Genomic DNA, 21,868 nt, shown 5'->3' on the forward strand with positions numbered 1-21,868 from the left:
AGGGCATGTGTAGAAGTCGGGTGTAGTTCATTGTTATTTCATGCGATAGTCTGTTACCTTAAGACCCGCATCGGGAAATTGTTGTTCATGTTTGTTGTGACTTCTGAGATATCAATTTACTTTCAGTATCACTCTTTTAGTTTTTGCACTTCGCGAACAGTTGCATAATTAACTTATTCTTCGCTAATTTTCATTACTAGTCAAGTAAACCTGACAAGTTTTTGTCAAGCGATTCGCTAGGCAAATTCATTTATAAACTGTACTAAGTGCACCCGCCGCCCAAGTTAGCAAAGTAGAAACGTAATCGCATCTCACGACTCAAGATCAAGTACATAATTTCTTTTGTGTACGACATGGCGCAGCCAACAACCCAAAAGCGGACCCCACTTGGCATTGAGCCCTTTTGGGAAAAACTTAGTGCTGATCCCTCACTGAATTGGGAGAAGTGGCAGATGCAAGCTAAATTGGCTCTCCTTGCGAAGGAAAATATTGCTCTAGACACTCTACTGGAACCGAAACCCGAAACAGTACAACTACCACTTGAACCCATCTATGAGAATACAATAACAGGATCGTCGGCACAATCGGAGAGGGAAAGACTAGAAATGAACGCACAACTGAAAATGAAATGGGAAAATTGCTGCCAGAAACAAATGGAGATAGGAATCATGTGTGGGGACAAACCGTGGACACAGGCAGACCGAAAGACTGTGTCAATGCGATATCTCAGTTTGGGCACCGAGGGAAGACGAATTGTTTGCAGCAGGAATCCGCACCTCAAGATGGACATCTTAACAACAGCAGAACTTTGGAACATCATGGAAGCCATATTTATCCGCCAACGAAACTTTACCCTTGATAAGTATACGCTTCTCACTACCAAATAGTCGAACGGAGAGTCTATCGAGCACTTCTTCGGCAAACTGAAGGAATTATCCGAGAATTGTGAGCTCGGAAGCCAAGAGGACATCCTGATTAGAGACTTGTTTATTGCAAACATGCAAGACCCAGAAATTCAGAGGGAGTTACTACGAGAAACTCTTGAAACAGCTCAAGCTCTGCGTTTGGCCATAAAGATAGAACTAGGACAAAGAAACCAACTGCAAATCACAAATTCGCAACCCGCAACGCATGTTAACGCGGTAACTTCTCAACGATCCTTTCGACAACCAAGTCAACGGCCAACAACTTCTAGCTTCACTCGATCATCAAATCAAATATGCAGAAATTGTGGTTTAACTTGTTCAGCAAACCACAAGAACAAGTGTATTGCAAGGGGCAAGACCTGCAATAACTGTGGTTTACAAAATCATTTTTCACGAGTGTGCCGAAAATCGAAGTCCTCATCAAATAAGCCTACTCGCTCGAATGTTAACTCTGTTAAAGACACCCCAACTGATCAGACGGTGAACGCAATCTAAAATATGGACTATAACCCCCAATGCGAATCTGACTACGATAGCTCAGATGATAACATGGTCGCCAGCATTGCAAGTAACTCTATACAAATCGAACCAAAGAATACTACGTTACAAATTGGAAATACCCAAGTAGGACTACTCATTGACTCAGGCAGTGTGTATAGTATCTTGAACGAGTCTCTTGCTGCGGAAATAGTGGACAATTCCCCTCTTGCCCGATGGTTGATGACAACACCCCCTCAGGAACTCAAAACATTCGCAGATGAACCCATAAATGTTATGGGTATGATACAAGCACCAATAACAAGCACGGGGTGGCGAATCGAAGACGCTGAATTTGTGGTCGTTCGCGACGGACTAAAACCCCTAATTAGTAGAGATTTGTTTGACGCTCTCGGAATCTCGGTTACTCAAACCCCAAACTCAAATGAAGGTAGTATGGTCAACGCAATCGTCCCTCAATGTCCATTCAAAACTCGCATTGCAAAGCAATTTCCACAACTCATTTCACGTATTGGTCGGTCAAAAATCCATATTGTTAAATCTAAGTTTCATAAAAACTTTCAACCAAAACATCAAAAGTGTAGAAGGGTACCCATTAATCTACAAAAGCGAGTCAATAGTGAAATTAAAAAACTTCTTGAAGAAGGACACATAGAAAAACTGAATTACTGTTCTGATCAAAAATTTCCCCTATAGTAACTACAGTCAAACGAGATCAAACAATAAAGTTAGCATTGGATTCCAAAGTTCTTAATAAATCTATACACAAAAATAAAAATCAGATGCCGAATAATGAAACACTTATGGATTCCATATCACAAATAATAACAGACTATAAAACAGAACAAGCAGATACAATATACTTCTCCACTATAGAACTTAAGTACGCGTACAGTCAACTGAATCTTCACCCCGGACATGCTAAACACTGTAATTTCAATATTGTAAGTGGTGATATGGCAGGCACGTATCCTTTTAAAACGGGATTTTATGGCCTCACTGACATGCCTGCCGAGTTCCAGAAGGCAATGGATTACACGCTAATCGGCCTCAAAAAAACATTTTGTTTCTTGGATGACATAATAATTGTGAGTAAAGGTTCTGAAGAAGATCATTTTCAACTTGTATTAGATTGTCTTAAGAAACTGGATGCAAATAACCTCCAAATTTATCTCCCTAAATGATATTTTGCGAAGCAAGTAATCTCCTGGATAGGATATAAAATTACTCAATCTGGGACATCACTACTCGAAACTAAAACATCGTCTATTCTGTCACTACGGCCACCTAATACACTTAAAAAATTACGTTCGTTCTTAGGCTCAGTCCATTATATTAGTAAATTTTTAACCAATCTAGCTCAACTCTGCCAGCCCTTAAGACCCCTCCTTCGTAAATCAACTAAATACATGTGGACTGACAATCACACTACACATGTCAATGCAATAAAAACACGCATAGCAAATCATACAGAAAATATTCACTATAACCCGCAACTCGAAACACGATTAAAATGTGATGCCTCTCGCTCCGGATTGGGAGCAGCACTTGAACAACTAACAGTTGATGGTTTGAAGCCGATCGCTTTTGCCTCCAGATGTTTAAATAGTAATGAGGAACGATATAGTATTAACAAACTGGAACTTCTCTGAAAAGTATGGTCTATAGAATATTTTAAAAATTATTTTTATGGTAAAGAATTTTCTATTATCACCGATCACCGAGCACTTCTCTCAATTTTAAAAGGACATAGATCAAACAAAAGTTATAATAGTCGTTTATCACGATGGGTTGATCGTCTTTTACCTTACCAGTTTAAAATAGAACACCTACCAGGCGCAAAGATGGGACTTGTTGATTATATATCACGTAACCCATATCAACCGGAAAAAGGTATTTCTAAAAACGACGAGGAATTTTTAGTCGCAACATTATCAAGCATACACTCTGTTGCAAAATTACTTCACCAAAAACACAACATTTCAGCTCATAAACTTACTAAACTATATCACGATAATGAATGTGAAACACAAAATTCCACCAAACATACTGAACAAGTATTGAATATAGATTATGCTAAACCTAAATCCCAAACAAAAGTTAATAAGCCACTGGCTCTGCAAAATCATAGCTTGAAACAATTCTTAAATCAAAACTTTATTTTGATAGTAATACCGCTAAGCGCGTACGCTTAACAAATTATAATTCAGCACTCGCTACGCGAAAATACCATTCTACTTTAACCTCTTTTAAAATCAATAATCAGCATAGTGAACACGCCTCGCGCGTACGCTTAACTCCAAATATTAAATCACTCGCTGATCAAAATTATAATCCAGATTTCAGTCATACTAATTGTATTAATTTTACTAGTGCACATGCTAAGCGAGTGCACTTAACTCGAAATCAATTAGTATCTGCACAATCATGTCATACTCCAAAAGTAACCACTCCCAAATACACTAATTTTAATCCTGATTTTGCAGCGCGAGTACGCTTTTCTCATAACAAATTAACACCCGCAGGGCATAATACCCTATTAAGTAATCAACAGAATATATCACATAATTCAAATCCCTCTTTTGCGATGCATGTTAACAATTACCAAAATAGACCTCAATTCGCGTCGCATAGTCTTCCTATTGTAATTACATCACTACAAATTGAGTCTCAAATCAATTCAAATACAGGAAAAGCGTCACTCGCTTACCAAAATAAGCCTCAATTTACTCAAATAAGTCACTCTCACTTGTCAATCACGAATAAGTCTCACATTCCTACCTTATTTAGTACTCCAAACTCACATATTTTAAATAATTCACGTGCTCAATTGACAAACAATAAGAAGTCGCTTTTAGCCCAAATTCAACCTGAAATTCAGTTGTCTTTCTCTTTGTCAATTAACTTAATGGAAAAACTAGAACCTCATCCAAAATGAGTCAGCAAGCATCATCTATGAAAGGAAAATCAGCCTCAACTCGAGCAAATAGAGCTTCGCCTCGCGTATCTTTCACCGACAACCCAACAACCAACACGCGGCGCCGATCCTTCTCGCATTTCAACCTCAGCACCCCACTCACGGATAGTCCCCAAGTGATTTCATTTGAGAAAGTGGCGGGCAGAGTATTTAACAAAGGGCTGATTGCTTCCCTGACAAGCAAGGACAACGTTCTGAAAGAGGTTCGGGATTGCATCATCAGGTCAGATGAGGAACGACTCAAAGCCCTCAACCCGTATCTCCACAGCTATTGGCGTGAGCTTCATGTCTGTAGCGGCTGCATATGTATGGATGAGAAGGTGGCCAAACGCCCTCAAAGATGCGCTAATCGAGCATCTGCACGCAAGTCACCCGGGCAGCTGGGGAATGGTATGTAAGGCCCAGCATTGCTGGTGGCAGTACATAAATCGCGACCTGCTGGTCAAAGCCATAGAGTGCAAATCTTGCGTTGCCATCGGTAAAAATTTAAAACCTGTTATTCCTGCAAAGCTATTCAAAGCACATACACCATGTATAGTCCCAAATCAAGAAATAAAAATAGATTTTGCAGGACCTATAAATAATGAAAAAGAACATGAAATTTATATTCTAACATGTATTGATAGATTTTCGAAATACCCTTCTGCAGAAATTTTTGAAAACGCGAATGCATCGAAAGTAATAAAATTTTTGGATAATTATATACATACTCATGGAGTCCCCCGTTCTTTAAGAATAGATCAGGCTCGTTGCCTTATAGGTAATCAAGTAAAAAATTTCTGTACGAAAAACAATATTAGTTTAATACCAGCCCCGACAAATGACCATCGCGCAATAGGCTTAGTGGAAAGAATTATTAGTACAATAAAACAACGCTTAGCCTGAATAAAAGAGGCAAACAAAGAATTAAATTCGTTCACCATTAAAGCCGCATTAAAATCAATTACATACCAGCTCCGCATATGCAAACATAAAACAACTAAACTTCCGCCATTCGAATCACATTTTGGGCGCAAAGCAAATACACAGCTTAGCAATATAAGTACAAAACCAAATTCATCTGGTTTAAGTTATAAAAAAAATTTGAAGCAATATTTAGATAAAGAAACGGTCACGCCTAACGAATTGTTGCCTGAAGAGCACTGGGGAAATGATTGCAGTGATGATGAAATAGAGCGTAACATGTGCAAGGCTACAAGAGATGCCACCACGCTCGAACGACTCGCTGCTGATAACGAGTCTCGATTTCTCCGCACTACTAAAGCACATCGAGCAATTCCACTAAAAGAACATTCCGTGCAGATAAACATCGCTCGCATCCTCACAAACGGTCCAAAAAGAATCTTGACGGGCTGTACGAAGTATTGGCCCCAGGATCTGTCGTTCAAAAAACGGACCAAAACACCTCAGTAATACGCAAGCCCGGAAAAGTAGAGGTAACAGTGCGCAATAGCGATATTGCAAAATTTGGTACCCCCGACGAACGTAAGACAAGACTCATGGAGTACGTGAATTGTAGAGGACCACGCATCCACGAAAAAACAACAGAGGCTAAAATATTTACCCACATCAATGAGTCGACCCGTATTTAAAAAGGACACCGTACGATGAAACACCGTTAACGGAAACGGGGAGCGGTGTATAATCCAATAAGTCAAATATTGCTCGTGCGATGCGTGTACGCATGCCAAAAATACCAGAAAATTTCGCGCCGCAAGAATTACCCGCTATTCAAGAAACTGCTCCCGAACAGCACATCATAACTACTGAAGTGTTAATTGCTCCTCCTCCAACAAGCAATCAATCAGAATTGGCCATTCCATCTACATCGGCTCTAGCAGCAGCCCTACAACAAACTCAGACAAGAGCTACAAAAAAGGATCAGGAAAAGTCCAAAATATTATGGCTACGATAAAGATGATCCATCTGGCGAGTCAACAAATTCTTGTCCCCCAAATTTTGTTCAACCTCGAAGAAAGCGACAGGCAGGCGATGTTGAGTCAGTACAACCTTCTATAGTGCAAACAATTGTGGACACTGCATCGCGAGTTGAACCAATAGAGAATGAGTTTCCCTTGTTTATCATAGGACAGGTATCCCCGACAGATCCTCGCATCAGACCAGCGGATCACAACTCGTCAAATGAACTCATAGATGATGAGGAAGATTTGTAAAAACTTTGAAAAGCTAAAACTTGATATATTATTATATATGCCTAGCTATAATAACCAGTACATATATTGTTGAGAACTATGTGGTTCATTGTTATTTCATGCGCTAGTCTGTTACCTTAATTCCCGCATCGGGAAATTGTTGTTCATGTTTGTTGTGACTTCTGAGATATCATTTTACTTTCAGTATCACTCTTTTAGTTTTTGCACTTCGCAAACAGTTGCATAATTAACTTATTCTTCGCTAATCGTCTTTACTAGTCAAGTAAATTAGACAAGTATTTGTCAAGCGATTCGCTAAACGAATTCATTTATAAACTGTACTAAGTGCACCCGCCGCGCAAGTTAGCAAAGTAGAAACATAATCGCAACTCACAACTCAAGATCAAGTACATAATTTCATTTGTGTACGACAGGAATAATGAACTAGAAACATTTCCAACAGATTGAAAATCAAATAGCAAATGCCACTGAAAACGCACATTATAATCCACACTTGGAAACCCGCATCAAATGAAAGCCGCGTCAAGCTTGGGCGCTGCATTAGAACAACGATCACCAACAAGTTTGCAAACAGTAACATTTGCAACACGATTCTATAAGGCCTATGAGGATAGGTACAGTGCCATTGAATTAGAACTGTTAGGAGTGTTTTTTTCTGTCGAATGTTTTAAATAATATCTATTCGGCAAATCTTTTACTATCTTTACTGACCAGAGAGCATTACTATCTATCATGAAGGAACATAGATCTAACAAATCTTATAATAGTCGTCTCATACGCTGAGTAGATGGATTTTATCTTTTTGATTTTAAAATTGAACACATACCAGGTGCTAAAATGTGAATGGTAGATTACATTTCTTGCCTACCAAATCAAAAAGCGAAAATTACGAACAAATATGACGAGGAATTTGCGGTTGCAACAATTACCCGCATTTGTGACGCAATAGCAGCAATTTTTTTAGAAATTCCGCACCTACAAACGGCCAATCTCAGCTCTTTAACGCGATAGATACTACACATTCCCCATTTGCCACATAAACCCACCAAATAAACGACCACAAATTGATTTCTGCCTCAAACTCTCGTACAAAATAACTACCTAAATTCTCACTATAAGAACGCAGCACAAATCCAACCTCTTAAATCTAACAACATGAGTCACACGAATACCCCACCACAAACGCCATCAGGAAACAACGGACGAGTGACGTTCCAGTCAACGCTAAAATCTGAATTTCATACCTCACAATCCTTTAACGATGGGCCTACAACCCCCAAATTGCAACTCTCCAAAGAAGAAGTTTTCGAGTATAATTTAACCCAGCTGTTCACGAAAGGATTCTTAGCGGTTCTAGCAAGCAAGGATGCAGTTTTGAAGAAAGTGAGCGACTGCATTCACCAAAACATCGAAGAGAGGTGCAAAGATAAAGACACCTACATGCACTTGTACTGGCGTGACCTTCACGTCAGATCAGGCTTTGTGTGCATAGACGAGAGAATGGCGATCCCTAAATCCATCCAGGAGGCAGTACTTGAGTTAATCCACCTCACAGAACCTGGGAGCTGTAGAATGATCAACCTGGGCCAGTATATTTTTTGGCCGTTTATGCGCAGGAAAATCCCTAAAAAACAGCCAACTGTAAACCCTGTACAGAAATTGGTAAGAGTTTTCAGCAAATAATCCCAACAACTAAGTGAAATCCACATAAAAATTGTTCCAAACACTATGAAGAAGCTCAATTTGAATTTGGTGAACCAATTAGAAATGAAAAAGATCAAAACATACTTTTTCTTGCATGTTTTGACCGTTTTTCCAAATATCCAACTGTAGAATTATTTGATAAAACACATGGACGATTGCTTGTTAAATTTTTAGACAAATATATTCAAGTTCATGGAGTACCACGTAATATCCGACTAGACCAAGGAAGATGTTTAATAGGAAACAAAGATAAAAAATCTGCAAGCAAAACAATAACATAATAACCGCACAAGCAAACTATGACAGAGCTATTGGACTAATAGAACATTTGATACAAGCTATTAAACGCCGCTTCGGCTGCATGAAATTAGCTAGTAAAAACAACAAATTTACAATTAGAGAGTCAATAGTGTATCAATTACACATATATAAAACAAACACAACAAAAGCGGCTCCTTTCCAAGTACACTTTGGAAGAAAGCCAAAAAACACCATTTAGTAATATTAGCACAGTTCCAAAAACATCAAATCTAACATATGATTAAATATCGAACAACTTTTTAGACGCTGATACTGTCCCCATTGAGGACTATTTGGACGAAAATGGATGAGTGACATTCTATTAGAAGAAGCTATGAACAAAGCCCAAGTGGAAGCAGGTCGTAGATACAATATTGACAAAAGAAGTCAGTTTAACACTTCCTCCTCCACCCTAAATTAACTAACGCAATCCCTCGCTCGGAGATGTCTCTTGAATTGAAAATTGACCGAAAAATTACAAAACGCTCTAAGAAGGACTTGAGAGGACTGTGGGATACACTAGAACACGAGAGTACAATTCTTTGCACGCCTCCAACTACAGCTATTATACAATAACCAGGTGTCCCGGAAAATTTTGTCCGAAATAGCGATATCGCGAAATTCGGCACAAATGTCGATCAAAATATGCCTCTGAGGGATTTTGCAGAAAGAGGCCCCTTGCCATATGAAAAGAGCACAGAAGAAAAAGTCGCCTTCCACTCGAGGCAAGTTAAAAATAAATATAGAGGAGACGTCGAAATACGCCATAGGCATAACGGCAATATTTCCGGAATTTCATCAGCAAATAGTAATACATCTAAGGCAATGACTTCCCGAAAACCAGAAAAACTTCAAACACTAATAGCTCGAGTGTGAAATAACAAAAGTGCAGTCAACCCAAACACTTCTGATGCTTCATCAATCTCGACACCGTCCACATCCACGGGAAAACGAAACAGACGTGCCACAGATTACTATGGTTTCGAGAATTCTGTTTGTTCGGTGAGTGGATTTGAATCTGCACCAGCATCGAAGAAACAGAAAACAGTAAACCCAGTAATTGAGACAACCTCTGGAGGAAGCGACAAGGCCACCATTCAAAGACACAAGCATCAAACTGCCAGTGGTAAGTGCACCCGACCCGCGAGTACGCCTTCTTTCAAGTTTCCCCAAGACTACGACTGTGCTGACTATGAAAGAGAAGTCAGCATGAGCGTATTTGATGCCCAAAATCAGATATGAAACAGAACTAGTCAATGGCAAATCAATTTAAAATTAATTCAATTTTTTTATTTTCTGTGATGAATTCTTTGTTCATTTGTTCATATTAAACCTGTCATTCAGTTGAGACACCTTTCCATTTCAATTCGTATTTTTTTATCTAGTACAAGTGTTCAAGTGTTACTTTTACTTAATAATTTGGTATCCAGGAATACTAATGCCTTTACATATTTAAAGTTGTTTACGTTCTTCTCTCACGTTTACAATTCGGTTTGCAATTTTTTATTCAGTGCTTTATTATTTATATTAATCACAAATAATTATATATATATATATATATATATATATATATATATATATTCATCAGCAAAATTGTAAAGATATTTCTCAATTTCTGAAAAATCCCTGTTCGCAAATTTACTAAAGCCGAGGATATGTAATATATGGATACAGATTTGTGTACTAAATCTTATAACCTCCATATTTTCAGTATGATATACCTTTGACCTTTACTAATGCACTGATCAAAATTTTTACCTCCGTTTATAAAGTCATTTGTTCATTCTGTTCACATCCCCCACTTTATTAATCTCCATCAAACTCATTCTTCTCATGATTTTTGTTGAACTCAATTGTCTGTCATAATCCTTAGTTTTGAACTAAGATAATCTATTAAAGGAAACGCGACAACTTTCAAACTTAGAGATTAATTTTGTAATCTTGCCAGAATTACTTATATCATTTTTAGAGCTTCAACTTGAATTGAACATTCGTTAGTCGATTCGTGCCGCGAATCCAAGTTGGAAAAATTCAAGAGGCAATAGTGACACTTTTGCATACCTACGAATTGAGGTATCACAGGGGGGTAGCAGAGGTAATGGGGGAATTTTTAAATTGTGCCCCCAAAATTTAACCCAAAACAAAATGTAAGAATAGGGGTAAAATTAGGGGGGTAAAACGATATAAAATTATTGGGCTAATGGGGAGTGAGGGGGATTGTTGGATTTTACCCCCCAAAAATGACGATCCAGAAATATGTATGAATAATGAGGTAATTTTAGGAGCGTAAAACAGTTTAAGAATGAGGGAGCAAAATTTTTAATTCATATACATGGGATGCTTAGTATTGAGCAAGCATCGGTGGTCTGAGGGCTAGGGCAAACTGGCTCAAGGGACGGAGGTGGTGGATTCAAGGCTGTCAGTCCGCGACTATGGAGATAAAAACGATGTAAGAGTGGGGCTGCCAAGGGGGTGGAATGACGGAAGACTGAGGGGTTAATGGACCCCTTACCTTCTTGCTCTTGCATCGTTTTACCCCTCATTACCCCCTATTCTTGCTTCGTTTAACCCCCATTACCCCCTACTCCTGCGTCATTTTACCCTTCAAAATTACCCCCTACTCTTACACTATTTTACCCCCTACCAAAATTACCCCCATTCTTGAATCGATTCACCCCCTCACTACTCCCCAAAATGATATAAAAGTTTTCAGGGGAATTGGCTAAAAATTCTCCCGATTCTCCCCTAATCTTAACTCTTCTTTGGGTTAAAACTTCGACACGGGCCATGCGATAAGAAATAAATTTTGATCTCCATGCCAATTGGGCGAGAAATTTCATCAGGGTTGTTAGGATGTAGAGACTATTATGCTCTATAGACCATAAATATCCGCAGACGCAAAGAATAGTGTTTGGGTAAATTACGTCAAAAATTATTAATTATTTGACGTGTAATCTCATGACCAAAAAAATCTTCAAACAACGAAAATCAGCAGGAATATGTGATACAATTTACACTCAAGTTTTTTCGATTTACTTCTGTCACAAAAACTGTCACAGCTAATAATCAGCACCATAAATTCATCAGTGTTCTACAATCCATTTTTCTGGATAATTCAATCACGATTTTTATCACACAGATCTGTATAGAAAGCTACACTACAAAATTTACAAAGTTATTATATTGCAAAACTTTTACACTTCAACTCAACTAATAAAAGTTAAATTCTAAGAAACGATTTTAATTAATTGAGAATCATTTTTACTTCTTGCGCCCTCGCGGCGATGGAGTTTTCCTCAGTTTAGTATATTTTGTACTTTTCGGTGATCCAAAACGACTATGACCGCTTTTTGTTTGCAGACTACGACTTGATAGGTCATGGCTTTTGTCTGACATATGATAACCATAACTTGCTGGACTGCTTTTAGGACGTTCAGACCTCTTTGGGGACCTGAAACGTCGATTTGGTACGTTGTTATGCGATTTGGTTCTCCTGGATCCGGCCCAGACTTTACTTTTCGGATGCTGTTTAGACTGCATCGATTTGTTAGACTTCGATGCAAGTAATCTAGAGGAATTCGCGCTTTTTGGAGATATTGGTTTCCGAAATTTTCCTCGAGGTCTCTGTGTTGTTCTGCTCTTCAGAGCTGCATGTCTTGAATTGTGACCTTTGTAAGATTTTTCCGATCTAACACTATGAGGTGATTTTGATCGATAATGGCTATAATTATAGACTGATGGCGAGTAATGACCTTTAACTGATGCCATATTACCATAGGCACTTGGGGCGCTTTTAGATCTACCTGTTCTTGGTTTACGGTTAGTTGACCTTTGCTTCAAAGTCCCTCTCGAGCTTGGAGATTTCCGACCAGAATACGATTTGTAACTTCGCTCTGATTGGTTACTTCTCGGCGAATCATATCTAGTATTGTATAATGATGAGGTGCCGTAAGCACCGTTGCTTCGTGAGTTTGGGCTTTTTGATGAATAGGAACGTAAGTTGGGTTTAGAACTTGTTGGGGTTGTAGCATTTCTGGTACTCCGTTGACTTCTGAGAGAGCGGCTGCTTTGCAGTGATGAAGATCTAAAAATATTTTCAGACCACCTCAACCCACTCAACGTTTTTGGGTTGGAGTGAGTTGAGGGCTCTAAATCTCCAAAGACTGCCCTTTTGCACAATGATTTTGATTTTATGGCTCAACAGCAGTGGTGAATTGTACGCTCCGAGACTCGTATTTGGGAAAAAAAATGAAAATAAGTCCCCACTTGAATATTCAAAATTCGAGCATTTAGCGCGTTTGGCCATGCTTTAGCGGCCCATGAGACTTGAAAGGAAACCATCACAACCAAACGAATTGATATGACCGAAATTCAAAATTAAGATGGGTTTTATTGTACCGACCCACTTAAGTGGGGGAGGAACTATACACTCAAATGGTTTTCTTTAAATCTAAAACTATGTGGGTTGATTTCCTAGAGTCTTCGAGAGAGCTGTTCAGCGGCTTAATACACAGCATTTGGTAGTAATTAAACATTTTTCAATATCATGTATTCTAGAAATCATATGGCTTGATATCACGAAGTCATTTTATTTGAATATTTGAACATCAATCGGGGGTTGATGAAAACAAAAATTCGGGGTTTTAAGGGGTTGGCCATACTCATTTATCCATATCAAAAATTGAAAGAAAAATGAAGCAAATACTTAAACTGAATTTGTCAAAAATCAATAAAAATAACTGACTAACGTCGGGCGAAATGCTCTCAAACGACGGGCGAATTGTATTCACGACGGGCGATTAGTTGGCTTTTGTATAGGGGCTGTTGGCTTCGACATATCCTAGATAAGGTTTAGGGATGCTAGCATTAAGGGGGGTGTGATTGGTGGTCTATGGGGAGGGGGAGGGTCAAGCGTTGGGGGGAGGGGGGTCATCCGTTGGTGGTAGGGGGTTCAGATTTTTTTTGGGGGAGGAGGGTTGTGGGAGCGCTGGACAAGATGGGGGTCCAAATCCTCACCTTGGAAGAAGTGGAAGAAGGTGGACAGGAAGAGTATCGAGTGGGGTGTGGGAGGGGGCTGTGTGAATGGGCAAAAAGTCGAAAAGCAATTAAAAACATGTCAGTCAAATTCAAACAATACACTGGGGATTTTTCTAACACTTTGTTAAAACGGACTAAAAATATCAGAAAGAAAAAAACCATGGAACTTCTTTAGCAGATAAATCTTGAGTCGATGGGTATCAGAAAAAAATTCAAGTTCTTTTTGACTCGGGAGTCCTCAGTTTAAGAAGGTTATTTCTAATATCATTATGAAATGATGGCAAAAAACCATTTTGGCACCCAGAAGTTGCTTGTTTTATAGTGAAAAAAGCTTTCAGTTTTGAGGCTGAGATTCCACGACATGCTTAGAAAATTACATCAGCATAGAAACTGAGTTAGAAAAAACTCTTGTATTGGTTGTCTACTAGTTATCGTAATAGTCCCAGTTTTTGTTATAGTTAACAGTACAGTCATAGTCACGTGATGTGAAAAAGGGGGGAATTAACAAAAAGCAACACAATAATGCACAGCAAAAGCAGCCGCAGAAACCGGCTTTCATCCTATAAGTCAGCAAAAATTTGCAAAAATAAACTGACTTGATAACGTGTTACTGTGTCTTGCTTCTTGAGCAGTAAATTGTTACTGTGTATTGTATTGAAATATATTATTGAGCAGCATATTATTTGTTCCTGTGTCTTGTATATACAAATTGTAAGAGCTGTAATTCAGCTGTTACGAACCCCAGCTTCTGATATTTCTACTCGTGATTACAAAAGAGAAAACCAAAAAAGTTTAATTTTATATATTTTTGCAAAAACAGGTTTTAGACGTATATCTCTGTTTTCAATTTGTTTATTTGTTTTTCTATAGGATTGAACTGGGTACATATAAAGATCTCGTATTGTGTGATCTGTAGCAATCCAGTCTGATTCGATATTGAAAAAACTAAAATTAGCAAAAGGTTACGAACTGAACTGTATTGCAACGGTAAGAACATAGCGGAAATACACTTACAAAAGCGAACTGCAAAAAACAGATTATCCGGATAGATTTTGAACCAGTGAAACGAACTGGGTGGTGTAAAACTTTGCTCGTCACAACCGATTGGGAGAGCAGCTGTTACATTAAAATTTGTTTTTTCGCCACGTATTTATTTGAGTTTCAGGTAGAAACCATTTTTTTTATTAAGCACTTTTATCTGCAAGATTCGTAACAGAGGTCTTGCAAGGTATATGATTGAACTATTTAGGGAATGATTTGGTAACCGAATTTTTAATAATGACGCAACAAAGATCTCGTGGGGCCAATTGAAGTGTTCATTTCAAGATTCTGAATGAAGCCCAGTTCAGGAAAAATTAACTTTTCACTGAATATATTTGCTCACCATTATTGAGTTGAATAGGACATCTCCATGGACTGAAATTTCCAAATTGAAAAAACAACAAACAAGTTACTTATTTCTTGAAAGGATTGAAAAATCATGGATTTAGAAGAGGAATTAAAAGAATGTCGAACGAATGACTCACTCGACTAAATACACGGAGTTTGAATGGTGATGTACTAAAAGGATCATTTGTGGTCTGTTTACGCCAAAGTGATCCTATTTTATCCAGCCTGACACAAAAAATCAATCACAGACCACTGTTTTGCATTATAAGTTATGTATAATTTGTAACTCTAAAGTTGTAACGTGAAACATTCGTTTCCATACTGATATTAGTTTCCACAAACGGACAGAAGGAAAGAACAAGAAACCAGCATTAATTTCCCGAGTCATATATTATAGAATTGTCCTTGGTTACATACGAGGCCATGTATCATTTGTATGATTTCATGGTTGTCATAGAAAGATCTTACATATATTCTTTGGTTCTTGGTTCCATAGTTAAATCAAGCATGGTTAGCATGAAATCACATGTAACCCTTGTATCAAATCAAAGACACTTCAACTCGGATTTTTCAACTCGAATTAAAAGAATCAGTTTCGAGAACATACGTAAAGGATCACTTTTTAAGTTATTGAACTTTGTGTCGAGAAACTTTTGAGATCATGAGCAGAATTATAACTCTTGTTTTTGATGGCGAATGCAAAGTAAGCCGATAGGCAAGCAAGCCGACAGAAAAGCAAGCCGAAAGTTATGTAATAGTTATGTAATCTATCAGAAATAATACATTGTTAGCCGTTACAATCAATACTGCGCGTAGTATTATAGTGCATAATGTATTCCAATGCACCAAAGAAACAAAAATGCGTCAATTTTTAGACATCTAGTGGGTACGGGCCTCAGCAGACCGCTGTCCATGGCCATGCCTCTCATCCGCTGTGGGATGTAATCCGGAAATAGCGGGCCGGTTATCGCGGCCAAGCCGCGACGCGCGCAAAGCGCGCCCACCGGCCCGCCAGGGGCAACTTAAAATACCGGTATCCGAAAATTTTTCGGCTTACTTGACCTCATTTTCAAAATTCGGCTTGCTTGCCTATCGGCTTGCTTGACCGCCACCGTTTTTATTACCTGCTACGGGAATAATGCGAGGCACTAATTTGTGAGCGTGCGCTTCTTGGACTCGGGGTCACACTTCTGGATGAAGTAGCTGCAGTGCTAACGTTTGAGTTGCTCCGGGGACCTGCCGACTTTGATTTCGGAGATGTTGATCTAGATTCATTTCATAATGATCATTTAAGTTACCCTGACTGTGACCGCGTCTGTAGATAATTTGTTATGAAATCTGTTATTCAAATTAAATACCAATAAATATGTTTCTGGATGTAACTTAGGCATATCTACTAAACAAAAACATTATCCGACTGGCGTCGGATAAACTGCTCTCGAACGACAGGCGGGGTAATTTAATTATTAAATTCAGAGGAGGCTTAATTTCAGAATAAGAGCGAATTAGGTCAAACAAAAATAAAAAAAAATCAAGCGTGAAAGTTCCAGAACAAATGCTCTAGTAAAAATTTTGCAATGTAAAATTTGCACAAACCTTAACAATAATTTCTTCAAACTTCGTTCGAGAGCAATTATTAAAATTAAAAAATAGAATATCTAAATATAAGTCGCCAAATGAAATCCAAGCTCGTTAAATAGTTATCTAGTTATCTGGACTAAAAAAATTAAGACAAACTCCTTAACTAAGTTTTGTGTCATATTAATAATTTTGAAGGTAACTTTACTTTACAAAAACCGACTGATGGAAAATTTAACCACTATGCATCCGTAATCATTTTGGTCTATATTCTCAACGATTGAAGTTGTTACAACTAAAAAAGTAATTGTCGGGCAATTAGTTGATTACAACCCCATTGGTTCCTGCATCCGGAACTTATATCCGGACTAAAGTTTTAAGACAAATTCCTTAACTAAGTTTGTTGCCATATTAATAATTTCGAAGGTAACTTTGCTTAACAAAATTTAACCACTATGTATCCGTAATCACTTTGGTACTATTCAATGTATAACGTTCGAGACTTGACTATGCTGATTAGTTTACAAAGAATGACTATTGTTTTTTGAAAATTTTTGAGAATTTTCCCACAGCTCTGTTTTCTTTTTAATAAAAATCTTAAATTTTTAAGTTTTTTTAAGAAAAAATGATCATAATTTTGAAGCTGAGCTCAAATTTTGAACCACGCAAACTTGAGAAGAGTTTTCGTTTTCATAGAAATAATGAAAAATATTATAAAGTTTTGTATGACAACATTTTTCTATCAAATTTGACATGCCAAAAAAATAATTAGCATATCCAATGAGATCTGATATGGTGCCCATCAGTTCGTGCAAACCTAAGGTCATTATCAGATTTAGCATAATTAAAAAAATCTCAGACCAGAAACGGTAATAAATCTCGAGTAACAAGTAAGCTAATTGAAGAAATGAATTGAGCAGTAAACACATAGTTAAAGATTAAAAAGCAAACCTCAATTTTTTAGATAATGTTCAAACACAATTGACATTGGCAAGCTTCTAAGTCTTACCGTAGAGACAGCAAACAAAACTAGCCTTTTCAAAATTATAAAAAACGTTAGTTGCTCGACAAAATTTGTGACACAACTGAAATCAGTACCCTGCGAAAAATTTCATAACAAATTATAGACTACTAACAAAATCCTATGAAATTTTCAGTGTCAGAAAATTGTTATCAAAATCAGATAGGATTAGGGAAATAGGAAAGCGTACATTCCTTTTTTATATTTTCGTAGTATTACAGGTTGCTGAAAAGATAGAACTCAAACTGCTGACTGTTTCCCTAAGGAATTTGTTCAGCCAACAAATAAGCAGTATAATGCCGCAATGAATTTTCTAACAAAATATGATCTATTCAAGTATAAACAGAAATGCTTAATCCAGTTTTCGCAACGTTTCGGCTCAAACCAGCATTAACATAGTTGCTGACTTTTTTGTCATTACTTGCTAAGAGAACAAAAAAAACAATGTACGTCCTTTTTGTTTGCTGTTCGGATGGTTTATGGTTTAAGTTTAAACTAGTGCTGACTTCGAATGAATCGAAAAGGGCAGAGGTTACTCGTTTTTCATTGCAAAGAGTACGTGAGAGACTTCTAATAAATTTTTTGTAGAAAAAAGTAAAAACAAGATCTCCGGTATCTTCTACATCATTGAAAATCAAGTTTTAATTTAAAAACCAAGAGTGGCAATTTAGGAATAGAGAAAAAATTGAAATTTTTGTGAGTTATTAGTGGTGCAGGGTAAATTTTGTTTGGTTTTCACAATAAAGAGAACATGCTAAAAAGCAAAAAAAATACAGCATGGTAATACAAACATCAGAACAGCTGGAAAGTTATAGGACAAAAAGCTGTGATAAACAAGAAGCTGTGATCAACTCGTCTGAAAACACCAACTCAAATTAAGACCTCAACAGACCTCAGAAGAAGATTTGGTTTTTCAATTAGATTATTTTATATATTTGTAGGTGTTTATTTTTTTTAAAAACATCTGAACCCAGGACCCTTTCAATAGAATGGGATATCCTCGGTCATCCAAAACACCTCAAAATAGGGCCGGCAAAATATTTCGAGACCGTTTGAAAAAGGGTGCTTGTAAATCGAAGCGAATTCATGCTTTGTAGCAAAAAAAATCGACTACAAAACAAAAAAACGCAACTGAACATGTTAGGAGTTTCAAATTTTAAATTTAAAATCAAAGAAAAAACAAAACCATGAAAAGACAAATATTTTGTTTAGCCAGTGAAAAAAAAATTGGTTAAAAACTTAAAAATGTTTTGGAAAAAGTCAAATTGCTGCATATGAAAAAACCTGTCCAATGAGATTAATGAATTCTGAAGCCCATTACAAGCAAATCAAGTGCTGACAAAATTTTTCGCCCAAGTATTTTTCTACGTGCTGCAATATAATTCTGCTAGCATTGTTTTACGAAGTTTTTGTAATTTCATTGTAGTATAATGTCTAGGTTGTTCCAGGCACCTCATAGTCTAGGCCTCTGAAAAACTCAATATAATTCAAAAAATTACCCCCTTACTGTTCCTTATCCTGTTTTGGCATCAAAAAAATCAAACAAAATCTAAACAAAGTAAAAAAAATTTGCTCAAAAATGTATCGAAAAATCTAAACATCTTTAAGGACCAATGCACGAAAATTACTGGAAAGGATTCAAACCTTTTCTGTCTCAAATCTTATATCAAAGTTAGTAGAATGTTGCAGTTAATTGCATGTGTAGTACTATCAGAGCAAATAACCTTGTTCATATCAAATTTTTGCAAATGAATTGCAAAAAATGTAATATGTTGGAAACCACATCATCCAAACATAGCCGGCAAATTGCCGCAAATCAGCTACCGTTGACCCGCTTGACGCTCATTGGATTTGATAGAGAAAAACAACGAAATAAGGAGGAAATTGACAGAATTTGAAGTGTCAAAAATTTCCATTTGGAGCGCAAAAAAAATCCATATTTGGTTAGATTCTAAAATTACTCTTAATTCAACTTCTACACTGAGCGTTATTAAAGATAATACTAATGCCAACTGGCAATCGTTTTATTGAACTTTGATAACCTAATGCACTATGTGTTCAGGACGAGGCTTTATATGCTTATCCTGCTCCCTTTGATTTTTTGATTTTGCACTTTTGACATGGAATGAATTCAATACATTGCGTAATGCAATGCGTGAAAAAAGCTAAAATCCATTCAGTTGAAGAAGAGAGTGAGGTAAGTCAGAAGTCAATCGTGAAAATCGTGAAAATGTAAAATGAAAAACGTGATCAAAAGCTGAAGCGAATTTAAAAAAACATACCAGGATAAGTCCTGGCCTACATTTCAATTTTTATTGAATAAACAAAAAACTAGACATAGAATAAACTATGGATGCATTGGGATAACCATTTAGAAAAAATCTGATGCAAAAAAGAAAAAAACCAGTAAAATCAAGGTCAAAATGCCCAATGTGAACAAAAAACCACAAGCGAGAACGCGAATTTTTGTTCAAACACCATTTTTCACTCTACTTCAAAATTAGATAAAAATTTCGCGCCCCAAAACCCCTAGCTTTTTCGCTCCACCTGCTTTTTTGATGTGACAAAAATTGTCACTTCAATTTGACTTCAAAAACAGTGCATGAATAGATTTTTTAAAAATATAACCGACTAACGTCGGAAGAATTGCTCTTGAACAATTAGTGGGAGCTCTAATGAATTGCTGCGTGCTTCAGTTGGGGGGGGGGGGGTAGCCTGAATTGAACTAAGGAATATACCAGGGGGCCTCAAATAACCACAGAGGTTAATATATACCACAATTAAGATTTAAATTGATAAAAAGGGACCACTTTGGGCACATTTATCATTTGACTTTTAGTATTAAATTGTCACCAATTAAGTTCAGCTGCTTGAAAGTGTGCATGAAAGAGAACCTTAGATCATCCAAAACGCGGAAAGTCAAGGGCGTAACAATCATTTGCAAATTCAAAAATCGGTCAAGTGAAATTACTGCATTAAAAAGACCTTGAGCGTTCACAATAAAAAAAGACAGCGCCCCATTACAATTCAAATTCTATAAATTGTAAAAATTGTTTGGGTTGTAAAAAAAGGGAGAGCGCCTAAATAGTAGCCGTTCAGAGGTTGACGGCGTCTATAAAAACATAGCCGTCAGATTGCTGGAAAATGGCCGCCATTGAGGCACTAGACGCACATCGGATTGAACCAAAGACGCACATCGGATTTCAGTTAGATTCTAAATCTATATTTATTTCAGCTTCTAAACTGAAGGGTATTATGATCAATACAAATATCAGCTAGTAAGCGCTCTAATGAATTTTGATAACCTCATGAACTAAGATTTAATGGCCGGGTTTTATCGGTTTATCCCGTTTCTTTTGATTTTGTTCTTTTGAAATTGACCGTATTCACTACATTGCCTAAATTGCGTTATTCAAAGCGTGAAAGAATTTAGAAACCATTCAACTGAAACAGTGAGTAAGGTAAGTTAGAAGTCAAAGTGAAACTCGTGACTTATGTAAAACGAAGAACGTGATCAAAAGGTAAAGCGAATTTAAAAAAACATAGCGGCACAGTTCCTGAAGTAACTTTTTCAACTACCACAAAATCTGAAATCATGAGCTTATAATTTACAAAACTCCAAAAAAATAATCTGATTCACAAAACGAACTTTGTTATCTATGACAAACGGTTTGGTTTGCAACATTTCATGAGATTGTTCGGCTATCACTCACTACATTAATTTTATAAACATAGTTGGCAGATTTCCGGAAAATAGCCGCCGTTGACGCGCTTGATGCACTTCGGGATTGAAACCGAAAAAGAAAAAAAAGCAGATAATTTGATCGATTTTTTGTCTATTTTTTTATGTGTCAAAAAGTGTTCTAATTCGGCGTGCAGTTTCAGTTGGATTCTAAAACAATTCCTAATTCAGCTTCTAAACTGAAATATAATAAGCCTAATACGAATGTCAGCTAGCAACCCCTCTAATGAACTTTGATAACCTAACTCTCAATTCTTAATGACCGGGCTTTATCGGTTTATCCCTTATCTTTTGTTTTTGCTCATTTAACCTTGACTGCATTCACTTTCTTGTGTAATTCATTGAGCTAATGGATTTCAAAACCATTCAATTGAAACAGTGAGTGAGATAAGTCAGAAGTCAAACGTGAAAGTCACGACTTATGTAAAACGAAGAACGTGATCAAAAGGTAAAGCGAATTTTAAAAAATATAGCGGGACAATTCATGACATACAATTCAAGGAATTTTTATTGACTTAACAA

At 37.1% G+C, this 21,868-nt stretch overlaps 1 protein-coding gene across 1 annotated transcript in view; it reads right to left on the reverse strand.

Moving 5' to 3' along the window:
• Window positions 1–16,125: 16,125 nt before the first annotated feature.
• Window positions 16,126–21,868, reverse strand: part of LOC142351643 (protein phosphatase 3 catalytic subunit alpha-like) — a 205,726-nt gene continuing 199,983 nt past the window's right edge. Inside the window, exon 10 of the mRNA XM_075403782.1 lies at window positions 16,126–16,270. Within this exon, the coding sequence (XP_075259897.1) occupies window positions 16,126–16,270 (145 nt within the window). The remainder of the gene's footprint in view (window positions 16,271–21,868) is intronic.

This window comes from Convolutriloba macropyga, chromosome 13 (genome assembly GCF_964194025.1).
Source record: "Convolutriloba macropyga chromosome 13, txConMacr16.3, whole genome shotgun sequence".
Taxonomy (NCBI): domain Eukaryota; kingdom Metazoa; phylum Xenacoelomorpha; order Acoela; family Convolutidae; genus Convolutriloba; species Convolutriloba macropyga.